At 38.9% G+C, this 26,978-nt stretch overlaps 1 protein-coding gene across 4 annotated transcripts in view; it reads left to right on the top strand.

Annotated features, from left to right (window-relative positions):
• CHD1L (chromodomain helicase DNA binding protein 1 like) overlaps nucleotides 1-26,978 on the top strand; it is an 82,678-nt gene that overhangs the window by 31,058 nt on the left and 24,642 nt on the right. For 2 of the 4 annotated variants that reach the window (XM_041756074.1, XM_041756071.1), the window contains exons 6-12: nucleotides 5,543-5,624; nucleotides 8,751-8,913; nucleotides 10,458-10,613; nucleotides 11,291-11,383; nucleotides 12,940-13,036; nucleotides 15,953-16,026; nucleotides 24,172-24,282. In XM_041756074.1, coding sequence (XP_041612008.1) covers nucleotides 5,543-5,624; nucleotides 8,751-8,913; nucleotides 10,458-10,613; nucleotides 11,291-11,383; nucleotides 12,940-13,036; nucleotides 15,953-16,026; nucleotides 24,172-24,282 — 776 coding nt within the window. The remainder of the gene's footprint in view (nucleotides 1-5,542; nucleotides 5,625-8,750; nucleotides 8,914-10,457; nucleotides 10,614-11,290; nucleotides 11,384-12,939; nucleotides 13,037-15,952; nucleotides 16,027-24,171; nucleotides 24,283-26,978) is intronic. The other 2 variants (XM_041756073.1, XM_041756072.1) reach the window with 2 other exon arrangements.

Here is a 26,978-nt window from a genome sequence, read left to right as displayed (position 1 = left end):
AATTGCTGTATGAGTTCTAGCAATCTTGGGGTGGAGTCTTTTGGGTTTTCTATGTAGAGTATCATGTCATCTGTGAAGAGGGAGAGTTTGACTTCTTCTTTGCCAATTTGAATGCCTTTAATGTCGTTTTGTTGTCTGCTGAGGCTAGAATTTCTAGTACTATGTTGAATAGCAGTGGTGAGAGTGGACATCCCTGTCATGTTCCTGATCGTAGGGGAAAGAATCCCACTGCTTCCCCATTGAGAATGATATTTGCTGTGGGCTTTTCATAGATGACTTTTAAGATGCTGAGGAATGTTCCCTCTATCCCTACACTCTGAAGAGTTTGGTCAGGAATGGATGCTGTATTTTGTCAAATGCTTTCTCTGCATCTATTGAGAGGATCATGTGGTTCTTGGTTTTTCTCTTGCTGATATGATGAATCACATTGATTGTTTTACGAGTGTTGAACCAGCCTTGCATCCTAGGGATAAATCCTACTTGGTCATGGTGAATAATCTTCTTAATGTATTGTTGTATCCTATTGGTTAGTATCTTGTTAAGAATTTTTGCATCCATGTTCATCAGGGATATTGGTCTGTAATTCTCCTTTTTGGTGGGGTCTTTGTCTGGTTTTGGAATTAAGATGATGCTGGCCTCATAGACCAAGTTTGGAAGTAATCCATCTTTTTCTGTCTTTCCGAACAGCTTTAGTAGAATAGGTATTGTTTCTTCTTAAAATGTTTGATTGAATTCCCCTGAGAAGCTATCTGGCCCTGAACTTTTGTGTCTTGGGAGGTTTTTGATGACTGCCTAATTTCCTCCCTCCCTGGTTATTGGCCTGTTCAGGTTTTCTATTTATTCCTGTTCCAGTTCTGGTAGTTTGTGGTTTTCCAGAAATGGGTCCATTCTTCTAGATTGCTTAGTTTATTGGCATATAGCTGCTTATAATATGTTTTTAAAATCGTTTGTATTTCCTTGCTATTGGTTGTGATGTCTCCTTTTCCATTCATGATTTTATTAACTTGAGTCTTTTCTCTTTTGTTTTTATTAAAGCTGACTAATGGTTTATCTTATTAATTCTTTCCAAGAACCAACTCCTGGTTTTGTTGATCTGTTCTACAGTTCTTCTGGTGTCTATTTCATTGAGTTCTCGAATCTTTTTTAACTCTCTTCTTTTGCTCGATGTAGGTTTTATTTGCTGTCCTTTCTCCAGTTCATTTAGGTGCAAGATTAGCTTGTGTATTTGAGTTTTTTCCAGTTTTTTGAGGGATGCTTGTATTGCAATGTATTTCCCTCCCAGGACTGCTTTTGCCGTATCCTAAAGATTTGGATCGGTTTTATCTTCATTCTCATTAGTTTCCATGAATCTTTTTAATTCTTCTCCTATTTCATGGTTGACCCTTTCATCTTTTAGCAGGATGGTCTTTAACCTCCATGTGTTTGTATTTCTTCCAAATTTATTTTTGTGATTGAGTTCTAGTTTCAAAGCAGTGTGGTCTGAAAATATGCAGGGGACAATCCCATTCTTTTGGTATTGGTTGAGACCTGATTTGTGACCCGGTATGTGGTCTATTCTGGAGAAAGTTCCATGTGCACTTGAGAAGAATGTATATTCAGTTGCATTTGGATGTAAAGTTCTGTAAATATCTGTGAAATCCATCTGGTCCAGTGTATCATTTAAAGCTCTTGTTTCTTGGTGATGTTGTGCTTATAATATGTGTCATTTGCAGAAAGTGCTGTATTTAAGTCTCCCAGTGTAAGTGTATTATTATTTAAGGATGTCTTTACTTTGGTTATTTGATTGATATACTTGGCAGCTCCCATATTAGGTGCATAAATATTCATGATTGTTAGGTCCTCTGGTTGGATAGATCTCTTAAGTATGATATAGTGTCTCGCTTCTTCTCCTACTAAGGTCCTTGGGAGAAACTTTAATTTATCTGATTTGAGGATTGTTATCGCAGCTTTCTTTTGAGGACCATTTGAATGGTAAATGGTTCTCCAGCCTTTCATTTTTCAGGCTATAGTTGTCCTTAGGTCTAAAATGAGTCTCTTGTTACCAGCAAATAGATGGATCTTGCTTTTTTTATCCAGTCTGAAACCCTTCGTCTTTTGATGGGATCATTAAGCCCATTCACATTCAGAGTTACTAATGAAAGATAGGAATTTAATGTCATCATAATACCTATTCAGTCTCTGTTTTTGTGGATTATTTCTTTGACATCCTCTTTCTTTTACAGAGTCCCCCTTAATAATTCTTGCAGAGCTGGTTTGGTGGTCACATATTCTTTCAGTTTCTGCCTATCTTGGAAGCTCTTTATCTCTCCTTCCATTCTGAATGAGAGCCTTGCTGGATAGAGTATTCTTGGCTGCATGTTCTTCTCATTTAATACCCTGAATATATCCTGCCAGCCCTTTCTGGCCTGCCAGGTCTCTGTGGAGAGGTCTGCTGTTATCTAATATTTCTCCCCATATCAGTTAGGGATATCTTGTCTCCTGTTGCTTTAAGGATTTTCTCTTTATCTTTGGAATTTCAAGTTTCACAATTAAATGTTGAGGCGTTGAATGGTTTTTATTGATTTTAGGGCGGGACTCTATATCCTGGATCTGAATGCCTGTTTCCCTCCCCAAATTAGGGATTTTCTCAGCCAAGTTTTGTTCAAATATGCTTTCTGGCTCTCTGTCCATCTCAGTGCCCTCTGGAACCCCAATTAAACGTAGATTTTTCCTTCTGAGGCTGTCATTTATTTCCCTTAACTTTTCCTTGTGGTCTTTTGTTTTTCTCTCTTTTCCTCAGCTTCCTTCCTTGCTGTCAACTTGTCTTCTATGTCACTCCCTCTTTCTTCTGCCTCATTGATCCTTGTTGTTAGGACCTCCAGTTTGGATTGCATCTCATTTAATTGATTTTTAATTTCAGCCTGATTAGATCTAAATTCTGCAGTCATGAAGTCTCTTGATTCCTTTATACTTTTTTCCAGAGCCACCAGTAGCTTTATAATTGTGCTCCTGAATTGGCTTTCTGACCTTGAATTGTAATCCAAATTCTGTAACTGAGTAGTGTTTCTGATTGTTTCTTTTGTGGTGAGTTCTTCTTTCTAGTCATTTTGCTCAGTGCATTGTGGCTAAAACTGAGTTGTACTGGGAAAAGGAAGAAAAGAAAAGAAAAAACAGAACAACAACAAAAAAAAACCAAGGAGGGGTCTTCTCTGGTTCTATATACTGTAAATCCCTTGACTTCCCCTGGAGCTTTCCAGTGCTGCTGGGTCAAGAACTTGTTCCTCCTCTGTCTTTCCAGGTGGTCTTCTGTGGGAGGGGCCTGCAGTGCCGATTCTCAGGTGTTTGTACCTGGAGGTGCTGCCCCACCCCCTGCGAGGTGCATGGCTCAGGTGGAGCTGTTTACCTCATGAGTCCTCTTTTCCCTGGTGGCCCTGCTTCATCCCAGGAACTGGGTGACACCAGGAGGGGCAACACCACTGGCCGCAGCCAGCTCTCCAGCCCTGGAGTCAGTTCCTACAATAACTACCACAGTCTCCCAGTCTGCACTGGCCTGGATGCTCCCAGGCGCAGGGGGTGCTGACCTGCACAGCTTGGGGGTGCCTGGTGGCAGGAACGTCCTTGCTGCCCTGTGCCCTCCCTGCCTCCGCCTGCCCTGGGGGTGGGGGAGTGCAGGATCCTGGGTTGTGTCCCCCAGCACCCTGGAAACTGGGGCCTGTGCTGCTGGAATTGCACACCTGGGCTGTATCTCCCAAAGGCAGCAGAGCGCAGCCCCCTCTGCCTGGATCCTCCGCTTGAGCTTCTCCCAAGGCCCCACCGGGCACACACTCCAACCCTTTACCAGGATCGGCCTGTGGTCTGGGCATGCTTTCCCCCAGGCACACTTCCTCTGTTAGTGACCCCAGGAGACTGGAGGCTCCACTGCCCCTCCTGTGGTTCTGCCCGAGTTCCCTGCTAAGCGCCTTTCTGTCCGGGAAGAATCCGGTGTGGATTTTTAAAGTTCCTGCTTCTCTGGGACTGAACTTTCCTGTCCCAGGAGGCTTTTGCCGCCCAGCCTTAGCCCAGCTCCTTGCGGGGCCCCTCTCCCACTTGATTCTTTTTTATTTTATTTTATTTTTTTCCATCTTCCTACCTTGTTAGAAGTGCAAACTCTTCTCTCTGTAATGTTCCAGCTGTTCTCTCTGTAAATCTCAGGTTGAATTTGTAGGGTTTCAGGATGATTTGAAAGTTATCTAGGTAAGTTGGTGGGGACAGGTGACTTGGGGACCCTACTCCTCTGCCATCTTCACAAACTAGATTTTAAACCAAAGACTGTAACAAGAGATGAAAAAAGACACTATATCATAATAAAGGGGTCCAGTCAACAAGAATATCTAATAACTTTAAGTATTTATGTCCCCAACTTGGGAGTACCTAAATATATAAATCCGTTAATAAAAATAAAAACATAAACCCAATGAGGGGCTCCTGCATGGCTCAGTTGGTAAGCATCTGACTCTTCACTAAATAAAAATTTAAAAATCTTATAGCTGTCACTTATCTCTTGCATGGTTTCTCATTTGTGAAAAGGGATACATAATATGTATATATATATTTTAATTTATATAGGCCTTTTTATTGCAAGATAATCATAGTATTTAAAATACTAACTAATATTTTGTCACCTATAAGTGGACTTATTTATTTCCAGCTTTTTGCTATTTTAAATATTGTGGCTTGGAACATATTCATACAAACATATTTTTCCGTATTTTGAATTTTTTTATGCTCTATAGATAGCCACCAGTGACTTCCATAATATATTCAATGGATGTATCTTCTCAAATGTCCGTCTGAAATGTTTGATCTTATTCTCTGCTTTTCCATTTTTAAAACCCTTTTTAAGCTACTGTGACATCATTTTTCTTGATTTTTCTTCTGATTTAAACCTCAGCTCTGCCTGATTCTAGCTTTAGGACTTTGAGCCAGTCACCTAACCTCTCTGAGCTTTAGTCTCTTTGTTGGTAAAATGAGCAGAAGGTCTACTCACCTTATTCTTTTGGAGTAGATAACAGACATAAAGTCCCAACCATGACACAGGGTCTCGCACATAGTAGGTGGTCATAAGAGTTTCCTTTACTTTCTGTCTCTAGCTCCTTCTTTTCTGCCCCTATGCACAGATCTTTCCTGTCCTAGAAAACAAATTCCCTTAAGTTTACTACCTTATGCAGATGTTTTATGTACGTGGCAGGCTTTAGATAAGGCAATTTGAGGAGTACCTGGGTTACATCCAGTTCTTGATTTCGGCTCAGGTCATGATCTTAGGGTCCTGAGATGGAGCTGTGTTGGGCTCCATGCACAGTGGGGAGTCTGCTTGAGATTCTTCCTCTCTGCTTCTCCCCCTAATCATGCACATATGCACTGTCTCAAATAAATAAATCTTAAAAAAAAAAAGGCAGTTTGAATGTGTTTCTAATAGAGTGGGCTTAATACTAGTCTTTCCAGTTAGTTACAGTTTTATGGCTTTTGGGTAGGAGATACATATTTGAATTACACAAAACTGAAAGCTTGGATTTTTCTCTCACAGCTTCCCTTGGAGTGTTCTTGTTGTGGACGAAGCTCACAGGTTGAAAAACCAAAACTCCTTGCTGCATAAGACACTTTTGGAGGTAAACTCACAGGATAGTCTTAGTTTTTATTCAACTCCCTTTAAAGAAAATACTATCTTGGGCCTGTATAGAGTTAGGTAAGTTGAAAGATTTTTTTAGTCCGATTTCGGTAGGGCTGTATAAACATTTTGTGAGTGACAGGTAGTACTTAATATGGCCTAACTTCTTGCTCTCATCTTTTATGTAAGAGATGACATTTACTGAAATCTGGGTATCAAATAATAAGATACTACCTCAGTAAAATAACGCTGTATTTTTGAAATGTTTCAACTCTCTTTTGATCTTCAGAGGGGTAATTCTTTAAAAATAATCCTATTATAACTCTTCTGTCTGCAAGAGCAGATAATGCTGACATATTTTGCCCCTCTCCCATTTACCTTTTTTAAGGATTTGACCATTCACATGGAGTAATGAAGAGACCCCAGTGCATGCCATTGACTATTAGCTCCAGTCTCTCTTGTCTTTGTCACACTTTTAAGTCTTGATACCCTTGATCTCATTCCCTTCCCCCGATCTCTGGCACCATTCTGGCCTGGTGAGAAATGAGAAATGTCAGTGTAGCCTTAGATTTGCCCTCTTTTCAGAGGAGCCCGTGGAACAGCTTGTAAGTAACAGGTACCCTTCTTGTTGACCTTATAAATGAGACCACATATGTGAATTCCTGTAACCATTACTGAAGTTTGGTCCCTTTTCTATAACATCATATCCTGTAACAAATCAGTTAATAAATTTAAAGGTGATTTGGAGGAAAGTCTTAGGTCTGAATTCTCAATTCATGGTCTAAAAGCTGCAGTTTTTAGCATTTTAATGCAGGTACTGTCACTGTCTATTACTAGTCCGCTCTCAGACGTTATTGCTGTTTCCCAGTGGGGCCCCCTCTCTCTATGATGTCTTTGGCTTCTTTTAGGGACACTTAACAGTATCTTTTTCCCAAGAGGTTTTCATATAGTAGCTCCTAACCCTATAAGAGACTGCTTCATAAACTATCATGGCAGTTTACTAATGTGTAATGGGATGAGAGAAGAGAAGCCAGTATAAAGGAACCCTGGGGGGATCCCTGGGTGGCGCAGCGGTTTGACGCCTGCCTTTGGCCCAGGGCACGATCCTGGAGACCCGGGATCGAGTCCCACGTCGGGCTCCCGGGGCATGGAGCCTGCTTCTCCCTCTGCCTATGTCTCTGCCTCTCTCTCACTCTTTCTGTGACTATCATAAATAAAAAAAAAAAAAAAAAATTAAAAAAAAAAAAAAAAAAGGAACCCTGGGTTTGGAGTGGGGAAACCAAGTTCTGTTGCATGTCCCAGAGCCTTTCCTTATTATTCATAAGGAAACTAAGTCTCAGAGGGATTATGTGAGGAATTTCTGTGTCATCTACGCATTCTTTTTTAGGTGAGCTTTGAATTGCAGACAACTTGTTGGTTGGAAAGAATTGCATTTATTGATAGGGCTGACATGAGGAGAAGGGTAGTGCCCTTTTCCCCCCTTTATAATACTGTTTCCAGCTTGTTTGTAGAAGTTGGAAACACTTTGTAGTGGAACATAGGGAGTTGGTTATATAATTTATGCAGTGTGCCTCATTTACATTTATAAAGTACATTCACAAAGTAAGTACTATACCTTGACAAAGTAAGGCTGCCATGAAAGATTATGTAGAAAAATATTTAACAACATAAGAATTGTCTGCAAAATACCTTACAAAAAAGCAGTTTTAAAAATACTGTATACAAAGAGATCATCTCTGGATTTTTTTCACCCAGTTAAAAGTTTTGATGCCAAATGGACACTACTGTGAATAAATGTATTAGCTCATAGGACAGTATAAGTTGACTGTAGTGAACACTAACCCTGGTTATCTTTTTGACTTCATATTTCTTTGGTCAACCCAGCTCTTTGCTTGGTGACCACATACCATAAAAAGATGAGTTGATTGTTGAAAGCATTTATTTCTGACCAGTTCCTATACTTAAATTCTAAGAAAACATTGCCCTTACCAACAAAGCAGGCATGAGTGGGTGGGCACTGATTAAACAGTTTTAAAAGAAAACAAAAAAAGGAGTTTGAAAAAAATAGTAATAGCATTTTCAAATCACTTTTAATTGTGTCATTCTATCTGATCTGACATGTTTTCTTAATACAAAATCACTATCTTCTTATGACCCCCTCCCAAATCAAAATACAGAAACACAAGAATTAAAATAAAAACCAACAATAATTATCTTACTCCCTTGCATATGTTAACATTTGGTATATCTGTTGCCTTTACTGTGTGAAAACCCAATCACATAAATATGCATATATATTATTTTAAAAACCAAAACATACTGTATTTTTATATTTATAAGATATGTTTATCTACACATACGTGTATATGTTACCTTACTGTATTCCAGTATTTAAAATAGCATAAACAGGATATGGCTTTCCATTTTTGCTGCATTATTTAACTCAAATGGCATAAGTTCTCACTAAAGTCAGTTTAGAGGTTGTCCATTGCTTAACCTAATAGCTGTTATTATTTTTCCTAACCTTTTATTTCATTAGTCTCTTATTCTTCGTGTTCTTATCTGTTGCTCAAAATTTAAAGAATATCTTTCATTTTGGCTATGTAAGGCCCTGGAACATCCAGAAGACTTGATGTTTTGGATGTGCTGTACTGTAAAGTTTTATAGAAGGACATATTCTTTTCGTATAGATCTTGCTTGTCATGGTGGGCCTGATGCTATCTATAGCTTTTTCAAACTGCTTGAATATATACCATGTTCCTCTGATGCCTCACTAGACTCAGCCATGTGAGTAATAAAATACAGCTTGAATCCTCACTAAGATTGAATAACAAGAGCCATATCAAATATTTATGTAGTACTTCAGAGTTCACACACCGATTTTACTTACCTCCTTATAACAGTATCTCCTTCACAGGATTATTTTCCCCTCCTTACAACTGAAGAGGTATTATTTCCTACATCAGATCTCTAGTATACCACTTGAATCTGAATCTTCTTATTTCGTGTCTTCACGGTCATCCCATTAAAATATGCCTCTCTTTGTACAGGTGAAGGTTGTGATGGGGAACTCAGTCTTGCTTTTTAAGGTTATGGATTTTTTACTTTATTTATTTATGTATTTGAGTTCTCAGTAGTCTTCAGTCTCCTGTTGACCGGAACTCCCATCCAGAACAGCCTCCAAGAGCTCTACTCTCTCCTCAGTTTTGTGGAGCCTGATCTCTTTCCCAAGGAGCAGGTGGGAGATTTTGTTCAGCGTTACCAGGATATTGAGAAAGAGTCCGACTCAGGCAAGTTCCCTTCTTAGAAATCATGCCAAGAGGTCTGGGCCCAGAAACTGCCCTGGTGCATTATTCATACAGTGTCATAGGTAGAAAAGAAAGAGAATTGATAGCCAGAGGACACCTTCCAGGAAGATAAAGAGCCACACAAAATTCAGGATAGGAATCCTGATAAGAATCATGTTATATGATTCTACAGTAGGGCTTAATGGATCATTTTTAGAAGAAATAGAAGGTATCTGCTTCCCCCCACTCCCCATATAACTTCTGTAATTTTGTAGTTTGTTAACTTTCTGGGCTGTTTCCTGAGGCAGAAGGGTATGTGGGTGCTATAGTCCCAAACTACTCTTCAGCATTCCACAGCACTGCTGTTTCTGTTAACAGTGCACCAAAACCAAGTCTAGGATGAGTGGGTGGTGGAAGCAAAGGAGGGGAGCTGCTCTCGTTTATACAGCTGCCAGTTGCAGTCTTCTTCCTCTTGCACCTTTGCCCCTCTATCTACCCCTGGACTTTTATCTCAGGATGATTGTTCAAAATAAATGCTAGGCATGCCTACTAGTGGGTATCTGTGTACTAAATGAGTATGAGTTGGAAGGGCTTCTCATAGCTAAAATGCCCATACCACAAGCTGAAGATTACCTGGGAAACCTCCTCTGATTGCCCCTATATTTAGAGTTGACAGATAAAATATATGACACCTAGTCAAATATTAGATGGGACGTACTCCTATTTGTTGTTTCTGTGGAATTTACATTTCACTGCATTCTTGTATTTTTATTTGCTCTGTCTGGCAACCCAACATGTAGTGAAATTCTAGTTCAACCTAGTTTTTGAAGTTCATAACACCTAGGGAAGGAACATGGGAGTTGAAGTGAATATAACTAAGTTTGAATAATAACACTAGCATCCAGCCATGTGACTTTGGATAAAGTGTACTTAACTTAGCTATAAAAATGGGAACAATATTACTTGGCCCTAACTTCTAAGCTGTTATGCTGGTAAATCAGATTAAGTGCAGAAGTATCCTAGAAACAGTAAAACTTCATGCAAATAAGATCATTAATAAAAATCAAGTTCTTTATTTCTAGCTCTTGAGTTGAGAGCCAGTAACAATTTCAGGAGTTGGGAAAAAGAACCCAGTGAAGGAAGAAATACAGTTAACTATTCAATCAGGGGGGTTGACGGCCTCCACATGGTCGAAAATCTGTTATAACTTTTGACGTCCCAAACTTAACTATTAATAGCCTGCCGTTGACTGGATGCTTTACTGGTAATGGAAATAGTCAACACATATATTGTGTGTTATATTTGTTATACTGTATTCTTAACAATCAAGTGATCCAGAGAAAGGAAAGTGTTAAGAAAATCCTAAGGAAGAGAAAATACATTTTACAGTATTGTATTGTATTTACTGAAAAAAAATCTGTGTTTAGGTCAACCTGAGCAGTTCAAACCATGTTCAAGATTCACCTGTACTACGAAAAATTACCATACTAGTCCAGCCTGAAAATTTCATCCTACTCTTGTGTTGTTGGTTGTTTTTCCTTGCACAGCAAGTGAACTACACAAACTCTTGCAGCCATTTCTGTTGAGGCGGGTGAAAGCTGAGGTAGCTACAGAGCTTCCCAAGAAGACAGAGGTAGTGCTATACCACGGCATGTCAGCATTGCAGAAAAAATACTACAAGGCCATTTTGATGAAAGACCTAGGTAATCAGAGGGCATTTGATTTAGAAAATAAATGAGGTTGTAATGTTCATGCAGAGAAATATTTTATTATCACACTGACTTTGTATAGTAATATGGGATAGAATTTTGTATTCTGAATAATGTTCAGGTCAGCCACAGTGAAACCATTATCTTTACCATAATGCAGACTTTATTGGTTGTTGCACTTGTGAAATTTACCCCCCACCACCACTTGTCCTTATTGCTTAGAAGTTAGTTAAGTGAACACTTCTAGGTATGCCAGTCATGGCTTTCATCTTCCTAACCTGTCAGATATTTAACACATTGCAGAGCTTTTTTGTTGGATCAGATTTACTGAGAGGAGTTGGGAGTGGGAACAGAGAGAGAGAGAGAGAGAGTAAAACAGGCTTTCATTTTGTGAGTTTCTCCCTAAGTTTCACAACAGTAGTTAAGGGAATTTGTGCAAAAGTAACAAAGTACTCCCAAGTTCATTTTATAGTTAGGCTTCCTTAAAACAAAGTGATAGTTAAGTAAACTTTATGTGGATGTGTTGTTAATTCATGTAATTCAGTGAAATTTAGGAGGTTAATACAGGTTTGAGAGATACATTACTGAATAAATAAGGTTAACTTAGAGTTTTCATTTTGTTCTTTTGTTTTTATTCAGTAGTCTGTGTCTTTCTGTCTCTCTGTTTTCAGATGCATTTGAAAGTGAGATGGCAAAGAAAGTCAAACTTCAAAATGTCTTATCCCAGCTTCGAAAGTGTGTGGATCACCCATATCTGTTTGAGGGTGAGACAGTGCCCTCTTTTCTCACATTGCTTTTCATGAACATTTTTGTGGCCAACATCATCGCACAGTTCTTCAAAGCAATTACCTGTATTTACCGTCTAGTTTCGTCCCATTTTCTTGTTAATGTTTTATGTTGATGTATCTAATATATTGCTCATATCCAACTTCCATTGTCCTGTTAGTGTCCCTATGGCTTTGATTCCTCTTTTTTTAAAACTCAAAATTGAGTCATAAATTGTGAATTATATTTGTCTGTCTCTTTATTGTCCTATAATCCGGAAACACTCCTCAGCTTTTTTTTTTCCTTTTTGATCTTGTCTGAAATAACAGTTTTGAAGAATCTCAAGGCCATCTTGCAGGTTGTCTCATAACCTGGATTTAGGGATTATTTCTTCATGATTAGATGTCCCATTGTCTTTTTTTTTTTTTTTTTTATGTTAGGCTCTACACCCAGCGTGGAACCCAATGCAGGGCTTGACCTCATGACCCTGAGATTAAGACCTGAGCTGAGTGAGATCAAGAGTCAGATGCTCAACCAACCAAGCCACCCAGGCACCCCTAGATGTCCCATTGTCTGAAACCCACTCCACTGTCAGACTTTCACCACCACCCTTGAACTTTGCAAGTTTACCAGTGATCTCCAGTGGTTGTCAGTTCACATTTTAATTAATCAAAACCTTTCACACGGTTGATCACTTCTTTTCTTTAATTAATCAAAACCTTTCACACGGTTGATCACTTCTTTTTTTTTTCCTTTGGCTTCTGAAACAATGCCTTCTCTTCTCCATTTGCCTACCTCTGCTGCTTCTCAGCTTCCATTGCTGCTTCCCCTCCATCTTAGAGATGGTCTGCAAATTTCCTTCTAAGTGTTGCAAATTTCCTTCTAAGCTACTTACTGCACATTTGTAGTGTTTTCATTTTTATTCAAACTAGGGCTTTTTTGATTTACTCTGATGAGTAGCCTTTGGGACACTTCTAGGACCTCTGTGGACATGGGGGTGCTCAAACGGATAGGATCAATGTGGAGTTTGCTACAGTCATTTTAAGGGAGTATTTGCCAAGTAACACTAGGAATTGTTTTAAATGTCACAGAATCTTAATTAGGTACATTTCACAATTTTTTTTAAAGGCAGGGGTTATTGGGAACATGTAGATTTTGAAAGAAGACCTTTAGGTTATTCTGACAGCCACCCTCCACCTTGAGAATTATTAGTTTATACATCTCAGCATTAATTATTTGTTTTCTTGCGAGTCTCAAATTTTCAGTTCTCTGACCTTTAGCATATCCTTGTGCTTCCCTTTCCTAGAGTGGGCTTGTTCCTTGGATGGACATTTATTAGGCATATTGAGGTTGTTAGGCTCTATGATTGGTGTTAAGCAGCACCAAGATTGTCACGGAAACAATTTTAAAATGTCTTAAAGAGAGATGAGACTTAGGCCCATTATCAGTTAGAAGGAACTTGTCCTCTTGCTATAGCCTCACCATCAGCTTCTCTATTTAAGAAGTCTGCCCTGACCAGGGACACATTATTGGGAGGAGGTTCCTTCTTTTATAGGTGTGGAACCAGAGCCTTTTGAAATTGGTGACCACTTGATTGAGGCCAGTGGGAAACTTCATCTACTGGATAAGCTTCTGGCATTCCTGTATTCTAGGTAGGTGGGCTGTTCACATTTTCTGCTCTGAGCTGGTAATTTTTAAAACCAAATAATGATTCACTGATTTCTTTATCTTTTATCTTTTTTTTTTTTTAATGATTTTTATTTATTTATTTGAGAGAGAGTGAGAGAGAGCATGAGCAGGGGGCAGGGAGAGAGAGAAGCAGGCTCCTTGCTGAGCAGGGAGCCCGATGTGAGACTCGACCCCAGGACCATGACATTAGTCGAAGGCAGATGCTTAACCAACCAAGCCACCTAGGCACCCCAATTCACTGATTTTTTGAGACTGATTCCAATTTTCCTTTCTTTAAAACCCTGATTCTGATTCCTTCTCTGCAACCACACCCACACCCTATCCCATCCCACCTCATTCCCTCCATATTCATCCTTCCCTTTCCTGAATTCCTATAGCACCTAGGGTCCTAATTAATCTAGCACTTCACAATGTACTGCCTTAGTCTCCTGTTTGTTTTGTTTGTTTAATACTTTATTTAAATTCAGTTTGCCAGCACATAGAATAATATCCATTGCTCATCCCATCAAGTACCCTCCTTAGTTCCTGTCACCCAGTCACCCCATACCCCTATCTTCCTCCCCTTCTGCAACCCTTTGTTTCGCAGAGTTAGGAGTCTCACATGGTTTGTCTTCCTCTCTCATTTTTCCCCACTCAGATTCACTCCTTTCCCTTGTAGTCCATTTCACTATTTTTTATATTCCACATATGAGTGAAACCCTCTCCAATTGATTTATTTCACTCAGCATAATACCCTCTAGTTCCATCCACATTGAAGTAAATGGTGGATATTCATCCTTTCTGACGGCTGAGTAATATTCCATTATACACACACACACACACACACACATATATATATATCACATATATATATATCACATTTTATATATATATATATATATATATATACCACATCTTCTTTATCCATTCATCTGTGGAAGGACATTGTGGCTCCTTCCACAGTTTGGCTATTGTGGACATTGTTGCTACGAACATTGGGGTGCAGGTGTCCCGGCATTTCACTACATCTGTATCTTTGGGGTAAATACCCACTAGTGCAATTGCTGGGTCATAGGGTAGATCTATTTTTAACTCTTTGAGGAACCTCCACACTGTTTTCCAGAGTGGCTGTACCAGTTTGCATTCCCATCAACAGTGCAAGAGGGTTCCCCTTTCTCCACATCCTCTCCAACATTATTGTTTCCTGTCTTGTTAATTTTCCCCATTCTCACTGGTGTGAGGTGGTATCTCATTGCGGTTTTCATTTATATTTCCCTGATGGCAAGTGATGCAGAGCATATTTTCATGTGCTTGTTGGCCATGTGTATGTCATCTTTGGTGAAATGTCTGTTCACGTCTTCTGCCCATTTCATGTTGGATTTTTTTGTTTCTTGGGTGTTGAGTTTGATAAGTTCTTTAGAGATCTTGAATACCAGTCCTTTATCTGATAAATCTGCTCTCTCTTTAATTGGTATGTTATAATCTTCTTGCTTCACCTGTATTGTTTAGTTCCACAAAGACAGAGATAGCATCAAGCATTTCTTTTTTAATTACCTGCTGGTATCTTGCATTGAATTGGCACCTAATGACGGCTTAGTAAATATATACCTTAGTTAACCTGTGGGGTTTGGTTCAGAGAGAACTTGGGGGACTCTTTCCCAGTGACATGAATTGGGTAGCAGAAGACCAAGTCACTTCTGAAGTCTTAAAAGGTCCAGCTATGTGTTCAGTGGCCTGGTATCCAGCCTCTACCTGGTCCTCCTGGTCCCCAGTGAGAAGACAAGTATAAAAAAAGGCCCAGCTTCCTAAGGATTTCAGACTGTTCCAGGTGAGCCTGAACTAACCACTAAACCTCAGATATGGCAAAACTACCCAACATTAAGAAACGTGCAAACCAAATAATTGCATGCCGTGGTGTATTTTATTGGCTCTGATATATCTAGTACAAGTGTGTTACAAGTGAAGGAGGACCCGTAAATATCTTCTATCCAACCTTTTCATTTCACAGGTAGAAAACAGACCCAGAGTGGTCATGTGACTTCTTTAAAGTCACACAGCCAGCAAATGACAGAGATGGAATTAGAATTGAGGTCCTCAAATTCAATATCTTTCCACACATTTGAGGCTAGAGTCTTGAAGGGGTTTTTCATAATTGTTCCTGTACACACATTGCAAGCTCAGATTAAATTAGTTTTCCTAATGAGACTCCTCTATTTTGACAGTGTCCTATTTCTTTCTTTGTGAAGACTTAAAATAATACCTGGTAGCATGGGTGCTATAGGCTTATCTTTATTCTTGACCTAATTCATTTTGCCTCCTCCTTTCCCTGCCCCCCATACATAATTTTTAACGTATCATATGGAATATGAGAAGCCACCTGCCCCTTGATTCTCTAAAGCGATACTTCTCAGACTTTTCAACCAATACAGCTGTAGATGAGAGGCTAGTGATTTCACACCCCCAAGTAGAGAATGTCTGTAGATGGATGACCACAAATTCTTCAGGATTTAGAGTTGGGTTTTGTGCATTTGAATTTTGCATTTTATTATTTACATATTTATTTATTTCGCAGTTAAAATGAAAGTGTGTATTTCTTTCCATTAGTAAATTGACATTCCAGAAAGAGGTGCCTTGGTTATCATAGGGCTTTCTAAACCCCGGTGCTTTGACACATACTCCTGTGAATATATGTATCTGTGGTTTGAGAACTTCTACTTTGCAGGATATGGCTACCTGTGGAGTTATTTATGAGGAAGTCTCTACAAATGATTACAGTATTTATATTTCCGCTTCAGTATTTCATTTATTTATAAGCTTGCATTTGTTGGTAAGATTCCCCTGAGGACAACTCCCCTTAAAAATTTAGAGTTGGCAGCTCTTTCTTTTCTCTTTCTTGCCAGGGGCCATCGAGTTTTACTTTTCTCCCAAATGACCCAGATGTTGGATATTCTCCAAGATTACATGGACTACAGAGGTGAATATTCCTTGGCTACTATGTTGCTTAAGCCTTTTTAATTTAATTTTTATTTTATTTTATTTTATTTATTTTTTACATTTGTTTCTTTTAAATTCGATTTGCCAACATATAGTATAACACCCAGTGCTCATCCCATCAAGTGCCCTCCTTAGTGCCCATCACCCATCATCCCAAACCCCACCCACCTCCCCTTCTGCAACCCTTTGTTTGTTTCCCAGAGTTAGGAATCTCTCATGATTTATCTCCCTCTCTAATTTTTCCCACTCAGTTTCCCTCCTTTCCCTCATAATCCCTTTCACTATTTCTTATATTCCACATATGAATGAAACCATATGATGATTGTCCTTCTCTGATTGACATATTTCAGTCCACGTAATACCATCCAGTTCCATCCACATCAAAGCAAATGGTGGATATTCATCCTTTCTGATGGCTGAGTAATATTCCAGTGTATATATAGACTGCATCTTCTTTATCCATTTGTCTATTGAAGGACATTGTGGCTCCTTCCACAGTTTGGCTATTATGGACATTGTTGCTATGAACATTGGGGTGCAGGTGTCCCGGCATTTCACTACATCTGTATCTTATACCCACTAGTGCAATTGCTGGGTCATAGGGTAGATCTATTTTTAACTCTTTGAGGAACCTCCACACTGTTTTCCAGAGTGGCTGTACCAGTTTGCATTCCCATCAACAGTGCAAGAGGGTTCCCCTTTCTCCACATCGTCTCCAACATTATTGTTTCCTGTCTTGTTAATTTTCACCATTCTCACTGGTGTGAGGTGGTATCTCATTGCGGTTTTCATTTATATTTCCCTGATGGCAAGTGATGCAGAGCATATTTTCATGTGCTTGTTGGCTAAGTGTATGTCGTCTTTAGTGAAATGTCTGTTCACGTCTTCTGCGCATTTCATGATTGGATTTTTTTGTTTCTTGGGTGTTCAGTTTGATAAGTTCTTTATAGATCTTGGATACTATCCCTTTACCTGATATGTCATTTGCAAATATCTTCTCCCATTCTGTAGGTTGTCTTTTAGTTTTGTTGACTGTTTCTTTTCTGGTGCAGAAACTTTTTATCCTGATTAAGTCCCAATAGTCATTTTTGCTTTTGTTTCCCTTGCCTTCATAGATGTATCTTGCAAGAAGTTGCTGTGGCCAAGTTCAAAAAAGGTGTTGCCTGTGTTCTCCTTTAGGATTTTGATGGATTCTTTCACATTAGGTCTTTCAACCATTTTGAGTTTATCTTTGTGTATGGTGTAAGAGAGTGGTCTAGTTTCATTCTTCTGCATGTGGATGTCCAATTTTCCCAGCACCATTTATTGAAAAAACTGTCTTTTTTCCAGTGGATAGTCTTTCCTGCTTTGTCAAATATTAGTTGGCCGTAGATTTGAGGACCCATTTCTGGGTTCTGTATTCTGTTTCATTGATCTATGTATCTGTTTTTATGCCAGTACCGTATTGTCTTGATGATCACAACTTTGCAATACAGCTTGAAATCCGGCATTGTGATGCCCCCGGCTCTGGTTTTCTTCTTCAATATTCCCCTGGCTATTTAGGGTCTTTTCTGATTCCACACAAATCTTAAGATGATTTATTCCAACTCTCTGAAGAAAGTCCATGGTATTTTGATAGGGATTGCATTGAATGTGTACATTGCTCTGGGTAACATTCACATTTTCACAATGTTTATTCTTCCAATCCATGAGCATGGAATGTAGAAAGTTTTTCCATCTCTTTAGGTCTTCCTCAATTTCTTTCATATGTATTCTGTAGTTTTTAAGAGTAGATATTTTACCTCTTTGGTTAGGTTGACCTAGGTATCTTATGGTTTTGGCTTCAATTGTATATGGCATTGATTCTTTAATTTCTCTTTCTTCAGTGTCATCGTTAGTGTACAGAAATGCCACTGATGTCTGTGCATTGATTTTGTATCCTGCCACATTGCCGAATTGCTGTATGAGTTCTAGCAGTCTTGGGATGGAGTATTTTGGGTTTTCTATATTTGGGTATCATGTCATCTATGAAGAGGGAGAGTTTGACTTCTTTGGCAATTCGAATGCCTTTTGTTTCTTTTTGTTGTCTGACTGCTGAGGCTAGGACTTCTAGTCCTATGTTGAATAACAATGGTGAGAGTGATCATCCCTGTCATGTTCCTGATCTTAGGGGAAAGGCTCTGAGTTTTTTCCCATTGAGAATGATATTCACTGTGGGCTTTTCATAAATGGCTTTTAAGATATTGAGGAATGTTCACTTTATCCCTACACTTTGAAGAGTTTTAATCAGGAATGGATGCTGTAATTTGTTAAATACTTTCTCTACATCTGTTGAGAGGATCATATGGTTCTTGTTTTTTCTCTTGTTGACATGATCTATCATGTTGATTGTTTACGAGTGTTGAACCAGTCTTGCATCCCGGGGGTAAATCCCACTTGGTCATGATGAATAATCTTCTTAATGTACTGTTGATTCCTACTGGCTAATATCTGGGTGAGAATTTTTGCATCCATTTTCATCAGCGATATTGGTCTATAATTCCTTTTTGGTCTGATCTTTGTCTGGTTTTGGAATCAAGGTAATGTGGTCTCGTAAAACGAATTTGGAAGTACTCCCTCCCTTTCTATCCTTTGGAATAGCTTTAGCAGAATAGGTATTATTTCTCCTTTAAACGTTTGATAGAATTCCCCTGGGAAGCCATCTGGCCCTAGAATTTTGTGTCTTGAGAGGTTTTTGATGACTACTTCAATTTCTTTGCTGGTGATTGCCTTGTTCAGGTTTCTGTTTCTTCCTGTTCTAGTTTTGATAATTTGTAGTTTTCCAGAAAGGCATCCCCTTCTTCTAGATTGCCTAATTTGTTGCCATAGAGCTGCTCATAATACATTTTTTAAATTGTTTGTATTTTCTTGGTATTATTTCCTTGGTATTGGTTGTGATCGCTCCTCTTTCATTCGTGATTTTATTAATTTGAGTCTTTTTTCTTTTTAATAAGGCTGGCTAGGGGTTTATCTGTCTTATTAATTCTTTCAAAGAACCAGCTCCTGATTTTGTTGATATGTTCTACAGTTCTTCTGGTCTCTATTTCCTTCAGTTCTGCTCAAATCTTTATTGTCTCTCTTCTGCTTGGTGTAGGCTTTACTTGCTGTTCTTTCTCCAATTCCTTTAAGTCTGAGGTTAGCTTAGTACATAAAGTATACTATATATACTCATATATAGTATATATGAGTTTTTTCCAGTTTTTTGAGGGAGGCTTATATTGCAGTGTGTTTCCCTCTTAGGACCACTTTTGCTGTATCCCAAAGATTTTGAATAGCTGTTATCTTCATTTTCATTAGTTTCCACGTATCTTTTAATTCTTCTCTAATTTCCTTGTTGACTCATTCATCTTTTAGTAGAATGCTCGTTAACCCCCATGTGTTTGAGTTTCTTCCAAACCTTCTTGTGATTGAGTTTTAGTTTGAAAGCATTGTGGTCTGAAAATATGCAGGGGACCATCCCAATCTTTTGGTCAGTTGAGACCTGATTTGTGACCCAGTATGTGGTCTATTGTGGAGAAAGTTCCATGTGCCTTTGAGAAGAATGTGTATTCAGTTGCATTCCGATGGAAAGTTCGGTATATATATGTGAAATCTCTTTGGTCCAGTGTATCATTTAAGGCTCTTGTTTCTTTGGTGATGTTGTGCTTATAAAATCTGTCAATTGCTGAAAGTGCCGTGTTAAAGTCTCCTATATTAGTGTATTATTATCTAAATATCTCTTCACTTTGGTTATTAATTGATATACTTGGTGGCTCCCACATTAAGGGCATAAATATTCATTATTGTTAGGTCTCCTTGTTGGATAGACCCTTAAAGTATGATATAGTGTCCCTCTTCAACTTACTACATTGGTGTAAACTCTAATTTATCTGTTATGAGGATTGCTACCCCACCTTTCTTATGAGGACCATTTGAGTGGTAAATGGTTCTCCACATTTTCAGTCTGGAGGTATCCTTATGTCTAAAGTGAGTCTCTTGTTGGAGACAGCATATAGATGGGTCTTGCTTTTTTATCCAGTCATATACCCTGTGTCTTTTGATGGGATCATTTAACCCATTCACATTCAGAGTAACTATTGAAAAATATGAATTTGGTGTCATAATATTACCTATTCAGCCCCTGTTCTTGTGGATTGTTTCCTTGGACTTCCTCTTTTCTTTTACAGCCCCTTAATATTTCTTGCAGAGCCAGTTTGGTGATCACATATTCTTTCAGCTTTTGTCTATCCTGGAAGCTCTTTATCTCTCCTTCTATTCTGAATGACAGCCTTGCTGGATAAAGTATTTTTTGCTTTATGTTATTCTCATGAATATGTCCTGCCAGCCCTTTCTGGACTGCCAGGTCTTTTTGGAGAGGTCTGCTATTAATCTGGTATTTCTCCCCATATAAGTTAAAAGTCTCTTGTTTCGAGCTACTTTAAGAATTTTCTCTTTATCTTCGTTATTTGCAAGTTTCACTCTTAAATGTTAAGGTGTTGGAACAATTTTTATTGATTTTTTGGGATTGATAACAGATTTATTGATTTTATTAATAACAGATTTATTGATTTTTTTGGGGTCCTCTCTATCTCATGGATCTGAATGCCTGTTTCCTTTCCCAGATTAGGGAAGTTCTCAGCTATGATTTCTTCAAGTATACTTTGTGGTCCTCTCTCTCTCTCAGCCTCTTCTGGAAACCCAGTTAGACATACATTCTTCTTTCTCAAGCTATCATTTATTTCCCTAAGCCTTTCCTCGTGGGCTCTTAATTGTTTTTCTCTTTTCTCCTCAGCTTCCTTCCTTCCCATTAACTTGTCTTCTATGTCACTCTTTCTCCCACCTCATTAACCCTAGCAGTTAGAACGTCTAGTTTGGTTTGCATCTCATATAATCTGATTTAATTTCGCCCTGATTAGACCTCAATTCTGCAGTAATGAGGTCTCTAGAGTCCTTTACGCTTTTTTCCAGAGCCACCAGTATTTTTATTTTTGTACTTCTGAATTGAATTTCTGGCATCATATTTAATTCCAAATCCTGTAACTCTATGGCAGAGAGTATTGTTTCCAGTTCTTTCTTTTGTGGTGAATTCTTCATTCTAGTCATTTTGTCCAGTGCAATGTGGCTGTATGAGTGGGCTGTCAAAAATATCAACCATGACCTAAGTAAAGTACACCATAGATGATTCTGAAGAGGTCAGAGACCAGAAAATAAAAGAAAAAGAAGAACAGAAGAAAATAAAACAAAAGGACCACTAAAGTGAAAAACAAATTTTAAAACAAAGTAGCAAAAATAAAAAGCCAAAAACCAAAAGCAAAGAAGAAAAAAGAAAAAGAAAAAAAAGTAAAGAGAAAAATCAGGGGGGTTCATGGTGGTGGTGAGGAAGTGTTAGTGGAGAGAATGTTGTCTACCTGAGGGGTCCTAGAGTGTGATCCTCTTGGTTCTGAGTGTATTTTCTGTATGTTAGAAGATGCACAATCCCAAATTTATATAAACCAGCAATACTTCTATAAAGGCCCAACATCAACTATAAAAACATAAACAAGATAAAAGAGGGGGGCAGAATGGCAAGGAAGAGAGAATATAATCTCACAGAGTGAACCAACATGGTGTTCCACTTCGTTATGGGTGTATGTTGGTCATGTTTTAGAAAGCACTAACTTCCACCATTGTAAAACTAAATGAGGCAGGAAAAACAAAAAACAAATACCCATATCTTGTATGTCTACCAAAATTAGATTTAATATGTTGAAGGGAATCCAGAAGTGAAAAATATATCTAAGACATGTACTTGTAGGAATATGAAAGCCAGAAAGGAAAAAGCTTAAAAATGAAGAGTTAGGGCAGCCCGGGTGGCTCAGCAGTTCAGCGCCGCCTTCAGCCCAGGGCGTGATCCTGGAGACCTGGGATCAAGTCCTACGTCAGGCTCCCTGCATGGAGCCTGCTTCTTCCTCTGCCTGTGTCTCTGCCTCTCTCTCTCTCTGTGTCTCTCATGAATAAATAAATAAAATCTTTTTTTAAAAAAATGAAGAGTTGGTAAAATATTGTAGTTAAGGTGGTAAAAGAAAAAATATTGGACATTTTTAGTCGGATATAAAAACAAGTCATAATGGAAAAAAAAATAAAAGGACCCTCTAGTTCTATATACTATTTTTTCTCAGTCCTGGAGCTTTCCAGCGCTGCTTGTTCAGTAAACTTGCTCTTCCCTTGTTCTTCCAATAGTTCTTGGGGGAGGGGTCTGCTGTGCTGATTCTCAGGTGTCTGTGCCTTTGCAGAGATGTCCCTGTCCAGGGACAGGGCTCAGTATGAGCTGTTCATCCTGTGAGGCCTTTGTCCCCTGGTTGTCCTGCCTCTCCCAGACACAAGGTGAAACAGGAAATTCGAAAATGGCGGTGACCAGATTTCCAGCTATTGAATCGAGCTCCCCTGGAGTAACTAACCGCAGTCTCGCAGTCTGCATTGGTCTAGATGCTCCTGGGGGCAGGCACAGGTGTACTGATCTGCTTGGGCTTTTCCCAAAGGCCCCCGGAGGGCTGCGACCCTCCAGCCCTTTACCAATACTGGATCTGCAAAGCTCATGGTTTGCAGTGAGCTTTACCCCAGGCGCCCCTCCTCTTATAATGACTCTAGAATCTTGGGGCTTCACTGCCCCTTCTGCAATTCTCCCGATTTCCCTGCTGAGCGCTTTTCCATTAGGGAAAACTCCAGTGCAGGTTTTTAGAGTTCCTGCTTTTCCAGGGCTGGGCTTTCCTGCCATGGAGGCTTTCCCCACTTGGCTTTAGCCTTGCTAGTCACAGTTCCTCTCCCCCACCTTATTCTTTTTTTTTTTTTTTTCCTGCCTTCCTACCTTGTTAGAAGCTAAAACTTTTCTCTCTGTAGCATTCCAGCTGTTCTCTCTTTAAAATCTCAGTTTTAATTTGTAGGTGTTCAGGATGTTTTGAAAGTTATCTAGATAAGTTTGTGGGACCAGATGAGTTGAGGACCCCTGCTCTTCCACCATCTTGCCCCTCCCTCTGCTTAAGCCTTTTTTAGACTTAACAGTCTAGTAGGTCTGTGAGGAGTAATTTGGGGTGGGGGGTATGTCACAAAGGAAAGAAGTGAAAGAACATTATTCTGAACCAAAGAAAGATTGAAAGTAAGGGGAGAGGTTTGTTACACAAGGATTGACAGCCAGGTAGAGACATATGGGCAGAAATAAACACGTTCCCATTGGTGATGTGATTTAAAATTATGGGTAGTGGAAAAAATTTGAGTTACAGAAATGTTGAGTGTCTTTGAAAATGTTTGATAAAAAAAAAAAGAGCTTTTGGTGTCTTGTGACATTCAACAGTTGAGCACTTTCTCAGGATCAGTAGAAAAAATGAAATTACAGAGATTGCACATATCAACTAAGGGTAAGTTTTTTCTATATAAACAATAGGGAATGTAAGTTATTATCTGGGGAATCTGTTTAATATATAACAAAATGTATGTGGAATGATGGAGTAAGGCCATAACACTGATTCACCTTGAGATCAGTGGTGAGGGAGTATCAGCTTCAGACCTTACTGTTTAAAACATGAATTTGCAGTAGGGTTGTCAGAGCCACTTGATGCCCCAAGTACTACAGTATACCTGGTCCATTGGACACTTGCCGGAAATGCCATTGGTATGTTGAGATTCCCCAGATTCACAGACCCCAACGGGTCTTGGTGATGGATGGAAAGCCAGAAGCTTCATTGAAAGGCAGCTGCTGGGCCTTTGGGCAGGCTCACTTGCCAGCGCCCAAGTACTTGTCTTACTGCTTGCATAAGTAAGAATTCTATCATGCAGAGTTAGAAACTACTACATAGCATGGTTCACATGTGCTTCAGGGTTGGGATAGTCAGAATTGACTGTTAACTCCACAAATGCCAAGTACTTCAACTGCATGTACTTAAAATATCCAGAGAGATATATTATGTTGAGTTCTTTCATAAGACAATGAAATATCACCTAAATTTAGATTTTTCCCATGGGATTTGCTTAAAGTAGAGGCATACCTATATACAGAAAGGGACAAAATTAGCATTTGGCTTTGAGCTGACAATGTTTTATTCCCCAGAGAATACATGAAAAGAGTTTCTATTCTTTTTTCTTTTTCTCTTTGAAGGGTACAGCTACGAGCGTGTGGATGGTTCTGTGAGAGGAGAAGAGAGACACCTGGCCATTAAGAACTTTGGACAGCAGGCTGTTTTTATTTTTCTTCTGAGTACCAGGGCAGGTAGGCCACATAGGTATTGACAAAAGCAGACAAATAGGGGAGACACAGTACTTTTCCATCCTGACAATTAGTATGTTTTCCCTTAATTCTCTGAAAGGTGAGGTTGTTGCCTAGGAACGTAAAAAAAGGGGAATTGAGGGAGTGGCTGTAAGTTAACCCCTAGCATGGAGTTCTTTCCTGTCTAAGTTATCTAAGCTCCCAGCTCAGAGAAGTACGGCTAAAATCAGGGGTTGTTGGAAAATAATTTTAATTTGCATTGACCACTGACCTGGGGTTGTCCTATACGATGTCTGTAATTTTGTGGAAAGTTTTATTCACATTCAGTAAAGAACACTTTCCTTGCCAGCTGTGAATTTGGGAAGTGAGATAACAGCCTGTCTGCTAATTATCCCTCCTCCATAAGTAACTCTGGAATAGTGCTGTAGAAGCTTAATTAAAATTTCATTTTTAAAAGAAGTTGTGATTATAATGAAATTACTAGCTCTTTAGAATTATTTTTAACACTATCTTTATGAGCTAAGTCATAAATATTTTATGTGACATTTATAGTGCTTTACCTGTTAAAGACTGCTTTAAAAGATGCTTCAGTCGTTTGAAATCAGTTCTTAGAGATGAAACTATTCTTATGTCATGGAGCAAGTCAACCTTAAATTAGTTTTGCATTTTTAGAATCTTAGTTTCATTATGTTGTTTTTTATAGACCTAAATCTTGATGGAATAGATGCAGGAACACTAAAGGGATGTGTGTCCTCTATTAAAGGTAGATCAATATCTTTATAAAGAGAGAGTTCCATCTTTCTTAGAAAGTATTTATTAAGTGTCTCGTACTGTAAGGGAGCATAAAAGATGTGTTAGGTAGAATCTTGACCATAAGGAGATTGTTTCACTTGTGTATGTCTCATCTCTGTATTACAAAGGTATGTATAATCCCATGCATTTGGCTTCAGTTGCTTCCATTATAGACTGCACCCTGAATCAGCCGTTTATTCACGTTCTCTGTTGTCTCAGTGATGGTCTTAGAAGACACTGGAAGGATCAGGGCAAGTGTATCTTCAGTGTTGGAAAACAGGTCTATTTATGCGTTACTGATTTCATCATTTTCATATTCAGAGTATCATTATGTTTGAAAAGTCTAAAATTAGGACGAGTACTCAGAACCAATCAATACTGAGTAATCTTTTAAGAACTGAAATATTCTTGGACGTGAGCCTTTTTGAAGCACTAATGGTCATGTTTGCCATCACTGTTTAGCTGTAGATTAGCGTATTATTTATTTAACAGGTTTTCCTCAAACTTTCAAATATTTCTGTGATTGAAGCAAGCATATTGCCACCAGGTGGCAGTAATAGCTCACGATAAGTCTGGAGACTGGCTTATTTGTAAAACCTTACATCTCCATGAGGCAGAGCTGAACTGAGATGACATTAACCCAAGAAGAAGATGATAATTTTTATATAGCACATGTTAATAAGTTCTTGAGAGATCATTAACGTGCAGTGGATAAAAGCTTAAGGCCCTGAAGCCAGACAGACATTGTGGGACTGACTCTTGGCCTTTTCACTTTCTAGCTGTGAGATCTCTGCTAAGTCCCTTGGGTTCTCTGTTTTTATATATAAAATGAGAATAATAATACACTACTCATAAGGTTGTTGTGAGGATTAAAGGAGTTGAAATATGTAAAATGCTTAGAACAGTGCCTGGCATGTAGTAAGCACAGCACAAGTGTAGCTGGCATTATTATAAGGTATAATTTAACATGTCTCAGTAATCAGTCTTTATTATCACTTTATTCCAAGTTTAATTTTATATGAAGTCTTTAATTAGAATGTTCCTCCCTGACTTGTCTTGAGAGCCAGCCTAGAGTCAGTAGCCCATCTTAAAAGTTAGTTCTTAATTCAGGCTCTTGGAACAAGCCCTTTCAGGCTCGCTTGTTTCAGCAATGAGCTGTAACAACCCCTGGCAAGAGGGAATCCCTTTTGTACTTGTTTCCACATTAATCAAAGACAAGGCTGTAATTTGCTTTCATGGTTCTCTTAATTAATTCTCATCATCCAAAGAGCCTCCTTAGCCGTTTTCCTACAACGCTGAAGAAGGATCAGAAAGTTGTCCCATGGAGTGTTCTTGTCCTGTGGTTGGTTTTGTTACCTTCTCTTTAATTAATATGGAAACAGATACAGAAAAGACTTTCTAAAGTTTTTTCCTGTCAGAGGGAGGTAGTTTCCTGCTCTACTTAGGAGTGTAAAATAAATGTCATCCCCTATTCTCATTAGCTTGCATCCGGGATCTTGCTACCTTAGTTGTAACCTGAGGTGGATATTAACTCCTCTCTTAATGGCGCCACAGCAGAAGACCTCTTGCGTATTTAAAGCTGTTTTCCTTTGAAAGAGGATGCATCCTCTTACAAAGAGTATCCTAAAACCCATCAAGCCTTCTAAAGTTGTTTCCTGGCACTAATTTAAGCATGCACTTTTGCTTCTTGTCCCTGCTCCTCTCATTCTGTTACTTTTGGTAGTTAAATTTTCCCAAGTCAGGCAATATGAGCCCAGGTAGCACTGTTAATCACACAAGGTCCTGGAGTTGGGGATGGGGTGTCAGTTTGCAAGGTGACGCCAATTGTCTTGACGGATCTTATTGTAGCAATCATACCACTGTAGCCTTGCGTCTTTATTATCTGGTTCTGGCCAGCATGCTGCTCA

This window comes from Vulpes lagopus, chromosome 5, assembly GCF_018345385.1.
Source record: "Vulpes lagopus strain Blue_001 chromosome 5, ASM1834538v1, whole genome shotgun sequence".
Classification (NCBI taxonomy): domain Eukaryota; kingdom Metazoa; phylum Chordata; class Mammalia; order Carnivora; family Canidae; genus Vulpes; species Vulpes lagopus.
Note: the sequence above shows the minus strand (reverse complement) of the source record. Positions and strands in the feature narration are given on the sequence as shown.